The 12,295-nt window shown below is 40.4% G+C and overlaps 3 protein-coding genes across 3 annotated transcripts in view; 2 read left to right on the top strand and 1 right to left on the bottom strand.

The window, feature by feature from the left end:
• Positions 1 to 2,262: 2,262 nt before the first annotated feature.
• LOC109301019 (claudin-22-like) lies at positions 2,263 to 5,339 on the top strand. Its single transcript, XM_019521882.1, has one exon. The coding sequence runs from the start codon at positions 4,318 to 4,320 to the stop codon at positions 4,984 to 4,986; it is 669 nt and encodes a 222-aa protein (XP_019377427.1). The 5' UTR covers positions 2,263 to 4,317; the 3' UTR covers positions 4,987 to 5,339.
• A 95-nt stretch (positions 5,340 to 5,434) lies between these two features.
• Positions 5,435 to 8,356, top strand: LOC109301020 (claudin-22-like). Its single transcript, XM_019521883.1, is given in 2 exon segments — positions 5,435 to 6,545; positions 6,547 to 8,356. Coding segments are annotated over 2 exon segments (666 nt in total). The 5' UTR covers positions 5,435 to 6,302; the 3' UTR covers positions 6,970 to 8,356.
• Positions 8,357 to 8,563: 207 nt separating this feature from the next.
• WWC2 (WW and C2 domain containing 2) overlaps positions 8,564 to 12,295 on the bottom strand; it is a 192,668-nt gene continuing 188,936 nt past the window's right edge. The window contains exon 23 of the mRNA XM_019521880.1: positions 8,564 to 10,955. Coding sequence (XP_019377425.1) covers positions 10,889 to 10,955 — 67 coding nt within the window. The 3' untranslated portion in view covers positions 8,564 to 10,888. The remainder of the gene's footprint in view (positions 10,956 to 12,295) is intronic.

The following is a 12,295-nucleotide window of genomic DNA, read 5'->3' as shown; positions in this document are numbered from 1 at the left end:
TGCTACTTGATGAGGATGTGTATTCCTCCTTAATGTAGAGCGCCACACCCCCACCTTTGCTCCCTGTCCTGTCCCTCCTGTACAGCCTATAGCCCTTAATATTCACTGCCCAGTTGTGCGTTGGGTCCCACCACATTTCTGTGAGCCCCACTATGTCTGGGTTGGTGTCAGCTAGCAGGAGGGTAAGTTCCTCCTACTTGTTTCCCATACTACGAGCGTTTGTGTAGAGGCATTTGAGGCCTCCTGAAGATGTGTGCACTGGCCCCCTAAACTCAGCATTGCCCTGCCCCTGTTGTTTACCTGGGTATTTGTTCTGCTTGTCAGTCTAGGCTGGGCTGTACTTGTGGGTGCCGCTTGGTTTAGTGGTCCAAGGCTTCCTCCGACCTCATCTTCCCCTTCCCCCGACAAGCCTAGTTTAAAGCCCGCTGGAGGAGATCCACCAACGTAGAAGAGAACACATGCTTACCTTTGGGGGAAAGGTGAAGCCCATCCCACCGAAGCATGTCTCTCTCGTCGTGATGTGTGGGTCGTTGTCTAGGAAGCTGAAGCCTGCCTCAAGACACCATTCCCGAAGCTGCCAGTTGGTCTCTGTGATGCAGGTCTCATGTCATCTTCCACATCCACTCACTTCCCCGGGATACAGGTCAGGCGGATGGGCCTGTAGTTTGCTGGATACACTTTCCTCCCTTTCTTGAAGATAGGCACCACATTGTCCTTCTTCCAATCTTTGAGCACTTCACCAGAGCACCAGGAGTTCTCAAAGATCCATGTCCCTCAGCCTGGATTCCCTGGGGCAGTTCCCTCAGCCTGTCCTCATAAATCATGTGCCCCAGCCCCCTCACCATTTTCCTTGCCCTCTGCTGGACTCCCTCCAATTTGTCCACATCGTTTCTGTAGTGGGGGCCCAAAACTGAACACAGTACTCTAGATGTGGCTTCACCAGTGCTGAATAGAGAATAATCACTTCCCTTGATCTGCTGGCAACACACCTACCAATGCAGCCCAGTATGCTGTTACCCTCCTTGGCAACAAGGGCACACTGTTGGCTTATATTCAGCTCATTGTCCACTCTAGCCCCCAGGTCAGTCCCCAGCCTGTACTGGTGCATGGGATTGTTCTATCCTAAGTGCAGGACTTTGCACTTGTCCTTGAGCCTCATGAGATTCCTTTTGGCTCAGTCCTCCAATTTGTCTAAGTTGCTGTGAATCCTAGCCCTACCCTCTAGCATATCTACTACTCCCTTCAGCTGGGTGTCCTCTGCAAACTTTCTGAGTATGTACTCTATGTCATCTTCCAGGTTGTTGAAGACATTGAACAAAACTGGGCCCAGGACTGACCCCTGGGGCACTCCCACTTGACACCAGTTGCCAACCAGACATCAAGCCATTGATTACCCTCTGAGCCCGATGCTCCAGCTAGTTTTCTTTCCACCCCTCAGTCAATTCATCCAGCTCATACTTCCTTAGCTTGCCTGTGAGAATATCATGGGAGACCGTATCAAAAGCCTTGCTAAAGTCAAGGTACACCACATCTACTGTTCTCCCCACATCCACAGAACCGGTTAACTCATCATAGAAGGCAGTCCAGTTGGTCAGGCATGACTTGCCTTTGGTGAATCCATGCTGACTGTTCCTAATCACCCTCTTCTCCTTCAAGTACTCAGAATTTGATTCCTTGAGGATCTGATCCATGATTTTTCCAAGGACTGAGGTGAGGCTGACTGTTTTTTCACAGTTTCCTGGATCCTCCTTTTTCTCTTTCTTAAATATGGGCCCTACGTTTACTCTTTTCCAATCATCCGGGGCCTCTCCTGATTGCCATGAGTTTTCAAAGATGATGAACAGTGGCTATGCAATCTCATCAACCAATTCCCTCAGCACCCTCAATTGCATCCCATCCAACCCCATGGACTTGTATATATCCAGCTTTTCTCAATAGACCCTAATGTGTTCTTTTGCCACTGTTGGCTGCTCATCTCCCCCCCAAACTGTGCTGTCAGGTGCAGTAGCCTGGGAGCTGACCTGGCTTGTGAAGACTGAGGTAAAAAAGCCATTGAGTACTTCAGCCTTTTCAGCATCATCTGTTACTAGGTTGCCTCCCCCATTCAGTAAGGGACCCACACTTTCCCTCATCCTCCTCTTGCTACCAACATACTTGTAGAAACCCTTCTTGTTACTCTTCACATCCCTTGCTAGCTGCAACTCCAATTGCGCTATGGCCTTCCTGACTTCATCCCCGCATGCCCAAGCAATGCTCTTATACTCCTTCCCAGTTATTTGTCCAAGTTTCCACTTCTTATAAGCTTCCTTTTTGTGATTAAGTTTTCATTTGCTAACTGAATTTCTCTACAAAGTCTTTCCATCTCTAACCTTTAATTATTGCATGGTCAGTGTGACAGGTCCACTTGTCTGTTCTTACCCAACTCCTAAAATGGGGGAGCGGAAAAGGAAAAACATACAGGATCTAAACAAGAATAATAGGATCATGCTTCAAACAAGGCAGCCTACCAGGAAGATCTTCATTTGGGGAACGGTGAAGTGAAGGACAGTGTTGTAGCTTACAATTTTGTGGATCAACACTCTTAAGGAACACTTAAACACTGCTGAGTTATAAAATGTTGGCATAAGGGCTCATCTAAATTGCATCAATGATTTCCAGAACAAAGGCGCTTGCTCCAAAACCAGGAAGGAGGGAAAAATATCACTGCCAGCCCTGAAATCTCTATGGGGGGCTGTCTTCCTTCTCTTGCAACATCCTCAGGCCAAATCAGTGCCTCCCTTATGCAAACCCATTTATTTTCTGTCATGCTCATGCTGCAGGTAGGCAGATGTGACCAGTCAGTGTCTGCACAGTTGGAAGTGATGGGAATTGGTTAAATATTTCTGATTTATGCATGAGGAGGAATTGGGAACAGATTATCTGTGGTGTTTATCTCCTCAGAGCTTATGGCAGTAAAAATACCTTTATATATGTCATAAAGCTCAGCAGGTATAACTTTGCAAACACACGGGAGATTCACTATAACAGCCAGTTCTCAGAGTGGAGCTGCTCTTTAGCAGCTGGGAAATTGCCTACATCCCATTCTGATATATTAGAAGGGCGATGCACACAGCCCAGTAGTGAATGGGAAGCGTGGCTTTTATTGCTGCCTTACTTATTAAAAGTAATATTTAAATGCCTTTACAGGCTATGAAGTTAACTCCGGCGCTATCAGTTGGAGGTGAACAATCAAACCATGGCCACCACCATAGACATGTGTGCCCAAATCATCAATTTCCTAGAGCTTGGGGATGAGAAGAGACGGACCTCAGCAGCGCACAGCAGGGCAAAAGCATTATGGTGCATGTAGGTGCCATCTTCTCCCACTGCCTATGCTTAAGCAGGACTTGTTTTTAGAAGCACTGGGGCAGGAAATGCCTAACACATTTGTCACTGATGACTCTCGTGAGCAAACACCCAGTACCATGAGAGACTTAGCTAATAGGACAGTGTTCAGCTGGCATAACCGGTCATAGCTCCATTGAAACCAGCTGAACAGTAACAATTTACCCCAGGTGAAAGTCTGCCCTGGGCTCATTCTTACAAGTGAAAGTTGAGGATTTAATTCTCTACAGTGCTTTGAACATTCACTCTCTTCTCCTTTGCCCCTTAAAAGGGTCAGTCCTAAAACAAAGCCCATTTTAAAAGAAATGAATGTGGAAAATGTGAAACAAAGACCACCTTTGACAGTGTATTTTACAGAGCTTGTGGCATAGAACAGGAGAGTGGAGGAGAAGCCATTGTGTATGTTGAGGAAGTCTAAGAATAAAGATTATAGGGAAACAGTCTACCTTTCTTTACAAGGCCTTGATTTACGTCCCTGAAATCTCAAACTTAGCTATTACAATGAAGTCCTGTTGCAGACAGAGCAGCTTTTTTATCACCACTTAAAATCTAATTAATCCGTATTGAAGCACAAAGATTTCTGTTGTATTTTAGGGTGAGGGGTCATAGAGCCTTCTTTGTTCATCCTCAGACTTGTAATCATCAGGCATTGGGATATAATTTTACCAAGCAAATTGGAAGGTAACAGATCAAATCCTTATCAGAAAGCCTAACTCATGGTTTAGCAGAGTCCTCCGTCCTCTACATGAAACATTATATTCACCAAGAACAAAAAAGCATTTCAGAACTTTCAAAGGGTTAATATCAAAAGCTTATATTCAGGGCAGCAGAGAACTAAGAGCATCATAGCTCCAACCACCACAAAAGATAGGTGCTCTTATAGAGCTGCAGGGTAGACATTCCTCCTACAGCTCTTAGGAGACTGTTCTCACAATGACTTTAGTCCATAGAACTATGATGCAATTAAGTGGCATTTTGGTTTCTTTTTTAGGATGGGTTCTATCCTGCCTCACCACCTATCTACCTCAATGGAAAAATCTCAATTTAGAATTAAATGAATTGGAGATCTGGACCATGGGACTCTGGCAAGCTTGTGTTGTCCAAGAGGAAGGAGGAATACAATGCAAGGATTTTGATTCTTTCTTGGCTTTGCCTCCTGAGCTCAGGATTTCTAGGATTTTAATGTTTTTTTCCAATGGATTAGGACTTCTGGGCCTCTTGCTCTCAGGCTTCGGGTTGGACTGTTTGAAGGTTGGTGAGAGACAGCAGGAACTAAAGAAACGGCTGCTACTGCTTGGAGGAATAGTATTCTGCATATCGGGAATTACAGCCATAGTCCCAGTTTCTTGGGTTGCCCACACTACAGTCCAAGAATTTTGGGATGAGACTATCCCAGATATTGTCCCCAGGTGGGATTTTGGGGAAGCACTATTTATTGGCTGGTTTGCTGGATTTTGTCTTATACTAGGAGGGTTATTGCTTAATTGTACAGTCTGTTCAGCTGAAATCCATTCATCCTCTGTCCATTATGCAGCAGCAGAAGTACAAGATCACTGTCAACACTTGGAAACTGAAAATAGACCTGAAAATCTAAGAGCTTAAGAAGTGTAGAAGGACTCTTCTCTTTACAAACTCTGCTTGTTCCAGCAATGATTCAAAGGACTCTTTGTTACCTAGTTTATTCACTAAACTTGTGTGTCTAATTCTTTCTTCCTTTAACTGTTATTTCAAAGCACTGTTTTCCCTCACTTGTGAAACAAAAGATTTAACAGTTCTTCAGCAGGACATTAAAGCTACCATGGACTGTGGAGAAGAACCACCACAACTTTGTTTGCTGTCTAACTGAGCTGTGAAACCCCCAAAAAGAATAAGCATGCTCTTTTTATAGTTTGGTTGACAGCCAAAATGTAAGTTTCTTTTTCATATGAAATCAATTAAATGAGATTCAGAGCTTTTATTTTTCATTCCCAATAGCAGAGTCCTCTACCTACCTAGTGCGGAATATATGCAACTCTTAAATTTCTTAAAAGCATGTGTATTCTGGGTGTAGACACTCTACAGAGAGAGTCTATGTAGGAACTGTGTTAGTGTTCTAGGAACCTAGAATTTTCTTGGATAAACCAACAAAACTTGCAGAGAGTAAGGTTTGTTCATACATTAATTTTTTTTTTTTTTTTAGTTTCTTAATCCTACATTGTAATTCATCAGTATTCCACGCTACCTGGACAGCTAAGTTTTAGATTGAGATAGAGTGATCTCATAGACAGAAAAATTAAAATGGGTCTTCTACACCTGCATATATTAGACACACGCAAACAAAATTACAATACGAGTGGCTGGAAAATATTTAGATTATTCTTGTACATGCCAATACATTGATTGTAATACATGGGTTGAAACCTGATAAATATTGCTTTTATTTTACTACATGCAGCCCATATTTGTTAAAATAATTTTAGCACGGGCTCATCCAAACACCCTGTACTTATGGCTTTTATTCAGTTTGTTAATTGTATTTCTAACTATTGAGATGCCAGATCTTCATAACTGTTAAAACCTTTTCATTGGGATAACAACTCCTTCTTCTTAGCAGTCATATAAAAGATATTAAAGAACATGACTTTCTATGGAAAGACCAGCTTTTTCTGCTGCAAAATAAAGCACATGGAATGTAAGATCAGTTGTAGCCACACCTGTCAATTAATAGTCTACCACAGTATTTCCTTATATTCAAGGCAATTCCACACGGAACCAGATGATCTAAAATCTGGCAAAAGTCCTTTTTCTAAAACAGTATATATAGGAGAGACTGTTCCTCTACTTACTTATACATGTTATTCCCTATTATATTCAGCGCAACAAGGAACTGAACAGAGGAGAGATCTGTAGGCCCGGATAGAGACATTTCTAATGCTTTTATGGCTACTATAAAAATGGCTGTAGCTCACAGACGTTGGATGCAACTATCTGGAATGTTATTCTCTTTGCTAGGGTGGGTTTTAACTGGTTCCTGTAATTACTTGCCAGACTGGAAAAATCTCAGCTTTGATATAAACGAACTGGAGACCTGGACCATGGGACTCTGGCAAACCTGTATAGTCCAAGATGAAACTGGAAGAACACAATGTAAGGATTTTGATTCTTTTCTGGCTTTGCCTGCAGGAGTTCAGGGTTTCCAGAATTTTAATGTGTACATCAAATGTGCTAGGATTTCTGAGTCTCCTGCTCTCTTGTTTTGGTTTGGACTTCCTGAAGATGAGAGACACACAACAGCAACTCAAGAAAGGACTGTTACTGTTTGGAGGAATAATTTTATGGCTATCTGGAGCTTTGACCTTAGTTCCAGTTTCTTGGGTTGCCCATGTTATAATACAAGAATTTTGGGATGAGGATATCCCAGAGATTGTCCCCAGATGGGAATTTGGGGATGCACTATTTACTGGCTGGTTTGGTGGATTCTTTATATTTGTAGGAGGGTCAATACTTACGTGCACAGCCTGTTCACCTACAGATCCTCCATCATCAGAACGTTACTCAATGGCAGAAATGCAGGATATTCATCAACACTTGGAAACTGAATACTGAAGCCTTTGGAGAAGGGTAGCAAGTGCTACCAGCTTCTTCTAATATTCTAACCCAAGATAAGATGCCTTTCAGTTCAAGATTCAGAGGTTTACGTTAATATGCAGTGACTACCCAGAAGATAATCTCTCTCCTTCCTTTTCTTCTTTTTTCATTTTTTAAACTTTTGTGCCTTGACCACTTTAAAATCCATGTTCTTCCTGCAAGTCTGGTAAACTCATTTTTAATCTAAATTTTGATTTTATTTTATTTCTACATTAATGATCTATTTACTTTGATGGTGTCTATCTATGGTAGAGCTTTATAATCATTGCAGATTTAATGGAAAAGCCTGGCACTTTCTAGTTTTAAGAATGTGAGGTAAATTTTTAATGTCCTGAGCAGTTTGTGTCAAATGGCCAAGTTTAATTTAACCTATGAAAATAGAAAAACATCTCAGTAACTCTGGCACCTAACTCTTAGTGACTCATGTTCTTAGTTTTGCTTTTTTTTTTAAACCTAATTTGGTAAGAAAGGGGTGAATTTGTTGTGCCCAGAAAGAACAGGCAAGGAAGCTCAGTGCCCCTCAAACATTTTAAGCAAAGCCAATGGAGCTGACTCCCAGGTGCTGTAAATTTTCAAGATCCATCACTTTGCATGGAGCTATGACCATTTGCACCATGTGAAGATCTACCTCAGATGTAAATGATCTCTTGGGCTGAGGTGAGACAGAGGAGGGGACAAAAGCAACAGAGGTTCTGGATAAACTCATCTACAAGTTGTTGAAATCCTGTCTTAAGAATCAGTATATTTTTAATGCTCCCATTTTACATATTCCATAGTTATAGGCATCACAAAAGCACCACACGTACAAACACACAGCACAACAACTCATACTCACAAGAGACCCAGGTGTCTTGCATGAGTGTGAAAGTCACTGTCTTTCCTGGCAGTCGCATTGGCTGTTCACTTTATATCCATTGAAGAACTGAGTTTAAGTGAGAAACTGAGAACGCTTCTGCTTTGAGCCTAAGAACTATGTGCAATTTTTTTAAATAGTCCTAGCAATTAACGTTTCTGAAGCTGACAAATACTAAGCAAACATCTACTTCTGCAGTGACTGAGCCAGCAATTAGAATGGACAAAAAAAAAACAGTAAGTCAGTGCAACAGCTTTGTTAAAAAATTGTATTTTTTTCCAATCACTGAAACACATGGAAAGTGCAGAGACAAAAATTCATCTACGTGATGTAGTTGCATACTTTGTTATAGACAAAACAGAAACACATTCGGAATATAACCTGATTAAATATTTAGTTCAGTCCTGAGCATTTGATATTTAATATAGTATAAACATTGCAATAGTAAAAAAAAAAAATTAAAATTAATTTGATTTGTTTCGTTTTACAATTTCTGCTAAACTTTGTCCATTTGGCTAAGCAATAATATTGTTTTGTACTTGTAATACTTAGATTTTGATACACACAGTTGTAATAACATACTGATAATTGAGACAGGAGAGCTAAATGTTACATTTTTTACCCTGTGCAGGGTAAATTCTGCTACTTTAAGAGTAATATGTATAAGTTTTAGATTTCATATAGGTTTGTCCATATCCATTTTAATTCAGCATATTTAATGTTTCATCAGTGTGAATAATTTGAATTAGCTATATAAACAAAAAACATAATTGTTAAAAGCTGCTTATAAATAGGTTTGTAATACTAGTGAGGACTTGGAAAGTAAGGAGAGAGTCTACATTCCTAAGCTGGCCTCATTTTAAAAATGAGCAAATTTTGCAAACTGAAGCCAACAGAACTTAGTCCGGGCCACACCTATAGTTACCAGTCAAACAAAATTTACTTTAATACTCTTGTGAATGTTGTTAGGATCACCTAGTCAGACAAAAATTTAGAATATTGAAAACATTTCTCATGATAACCTCTTTAATGTCAAACATTTTAAATGGAACTGAACTATATTAAACGGAACATAAATAAGACTGTAAATAAATAAAAGAAAATAAATCATAAGGTACAACACTCTACACATCATTCTACAAACATATTATATAATCAAATTGAGAAGCTGAATCAGTCAACCTTCATTTCACCTCTACGTTAAATAATTTCAAACTTTTGTTCTTAAAATTGACCTCACAAACATCCATGTTATCTTTTTCTTTCTAGTAGTCTTTTAAAAAATAAATGGGGCATGCATGAAAAAAAATCATGCTCAGTCAGTTAACCTGACTGACCTCTTGTTCAAAACAGTGTGGCATCCAGTTATCGATTTAAACAGTTTGAGTCCACAGATGTATTTGTGCATAACAAGAAAGCCCTTGATAAGCTTAACACACACAATGCTGGGCACGGAATTTTCTTACTTTGAGCTTAAGACATTTGCGAATACACTGTTCTCTCCATCTTTCTACTTCACTAAAATTACTTTCTGAAAAAGTAAAGTACCACGTGTAGATAGCTTGTCAGTGTGGTCTAGAGCTTGGAAACAAAGTTTCTATCCAAAAAATGGGGAAAAATAATCTAGCATAACATTTTGGGAGAAAAATGTCTGAAGCCATGGATTGCAGATGCAAACAGATTAGTTACGTTCTTTTGAAGATAAAATCAACTCTAGAATGTCTTTTTCTGAGACAGGTTGCTGTAAATACTGAGAAGCAGCCCTATGCAGGATTTCAAGGGCTTATGACAAGCACATCCACATTGTCTTTTACCTTTTTGTAACAAAGATTCTGGACAAGTACGTTAAAATTCTGTTTGGAGAGATTGTGCACATTTACTTCTGATAGCTGTCAACTTAAACCACCGTCACTCTGAAAAGCAGCTTGTGTTCTGCATATTAAAAATCTGAGAACTGTGTAGCACATATCCCACAGAAATATTTTAAGCCTACTACCCAGGGACTTTATGCATTTCTGTGTCACCAGTACTTGAAACAATGAATTCATTAAGAGCGTACTTGGTAAGGGGTTTTCCACCCTATTTTGACAACAGCACAATTTTTTTTAAAGTGTTTGTAAACCTGAATTTTCCCCTCCCTCCCCCTATATTCCTAGTTACCAAAACTAGAGAACATTTAGGACATTTAAATGCAAGGTTTTTAGCCTGCAGCATACAATTACTCAGATTTAAACACTTTGATGTAAATTCAATTCAGCTTCAAAAAAGCAGCTGCCCTTTTGGTAACTTCAGTTGAACAAGATTTTAGGATTACAGATTGCCCCCTCCCCCATCCTCCCCCCTCAATAGATGCAGGGGCCCATGAAACCTTTAGTGCAGCCCAAAGTACTGTACATTCACACAGTTATACTTGATACTCTATGTTCCTTCTTCATGCAAATAATAATAAGGACAGAAAGGAAAAGGGTTTTGTTTTTTTTTCCAGAAACAAAATCCCCATGTAGGTGACGGAATCTAAACAGCACCTGTTATTAAGGCAGCTTTGCTGTTTTGGAAAGGAGCTTGTACTTGTGGTTAACTTCAAACTATAAAAGTCACACTTGTATAAAAATATTGCATGGCTTATCAGCCATCTTCACAGTCTGCTCACATGAAAACAGTGAAAAGATAAACAATCTTCTGTTGAACATAATATTCTCAACACAGTGCGGTTCAACAGGATACACACTTGGTACTGCCTTTGTTCCATCTTTACAAAATAAAAGCGCACACGCAATACATACAAACTGTACAAAATTAGCATCAGTGTACCAGAATTATTCTACTTTGGTTTGCTGGCGGTGGTGGTTTGTATTTGTTATTTTTTTTTCTTTTTTTAAACACGAAAATTCAGTTCACTGTATTATACAATACATATATCTATAGCTGAATGTAAAATAGATCTTTAAAAGCAGGCAGCTAGAACTACAAAAATTCATCTAAAAAAGATGAGCAAGTGGAAAAATACTTCAATGAAAAATGTAATTACACATCATCAGCAGGTAGGGATGGTATGCTGATCTTTGCTCTTGTAAAGTATGCAATCTTCTCCCTAGAATTAGAAAAGAAAAGCCATTTACTGTTTTCTGCTGAAGTGATAAGTGGATCAAATGTCATAGGAATGCCAACAGCATCCTGTACAGTATGTGTAAAACGTAAGAGCACAGACCTTTCAAATGTAGGTTTCACAGTATCCAGTGCACATGCCTGCAAGGACAGCTACTGCCAGAAGCATGGAGGAAAGGTCTTCCTATACTAGGCATATTTATGAAAATATGAACATTCCAGCATGAATGGAAAACTAGTTTTTCAACTGCAATGCTGAGAGGAACAATAGACCTCCTCATCAAAAATACTGACCATAGTAACTATATATCTTGATGTGGCATTGGAAAGGAAAGGAAATATATTTTTGTCACTGTGAAATGTCAAAGCAGCATTTGATATCTGATCCAGATTTTTAGAAAGGCAATTACAAGGGCAATCTAGAGTGAGACAGTAACAGCTGGACAAACCACCGAAGAGGCAGGTATAATTGTCACTATGTCTTCCAGGTGCTTCCCTTAATCTATCATCACCTCAGTCTTATCTGGATTGTGCTTTGGCTAGCAAGAACATCCATGCACTAGTTTCAGCCAGGCACTGAGCCAGACGTTGAACAGCACTGGATGGCTTAAAATAAGGACAGAGAACTGGGTGGCAATAGCATATTGGAAGTATGGCAGCCCACACCTCCACACTAATCCTCCCTGCAGCCCAATGAACTGTAAAAACATGGGGACAAAACAGAATTTTGACAATGTCCTGAGGGGATAAGGTACAATATTACATTTGAGGGATGCTCACTGAAGAAGGACCAGAGCGTGCCAAAGAGTAGCTATGCCTACTTCCACTAGTCTGCAGCTAACATTTTATTGATGAAAACATGGAAAAGTCTGGAAAATGGTAGTAATGTTTTCATATAATCTTCAGCACAGATACCAAGTCCTTATGCATTCCACTTAGTCTCTTTGAGCATCTACACGCATGCTCCAGCATGGCGATAGGGGCGGGGGGTGCTTTTAATTAGAGCTCCTCCCAGACAGCCACTCTAATTGAACCACTGCAGCGTTGTGTGTATTCAGCATCCCATGTTTCCAAATGGCTGCAAGATCATCGTTGTTTGATGAGTTTTAGTTCATAGATTCATAGATTAAGGGTCGGAAGGGACCTAGTAGATCTTCTAGCCCGACCCCCTGCCAGGGCGGGAGAACAACAAAAAAACCCCAAAAAGAGAAACGGGACTCAAATGAGTCCAGCCAGGTAGGCATCCAGCCTCTTCTTAAAGACCCCCAGGGTAGGGGCCAGCACCACTTCCCTTGGAAGTTGGTTCCAGCTCCTAGCCGCCCTAAC

This window comes from Gavialis gangeticus, unplaced genomic scaffold (genome assembly GCF_001723915.1).
Source record: "Gavialis gangeticus isolate Ggan-Ray unplaced genomic scaffold, GavGan_comp1, whole genome shotgun sequence".
NCBI lineage: Eukaryota > Metazoa > Chordata > Crocodylia > Gavialidae > Gavialis > Gavialis gangeticus.
The sequence above is the reverse complement of the archived record's forward strand: the minus strand, read 5'-3'. Positions and strand labels throughout refer to the sequence as shown.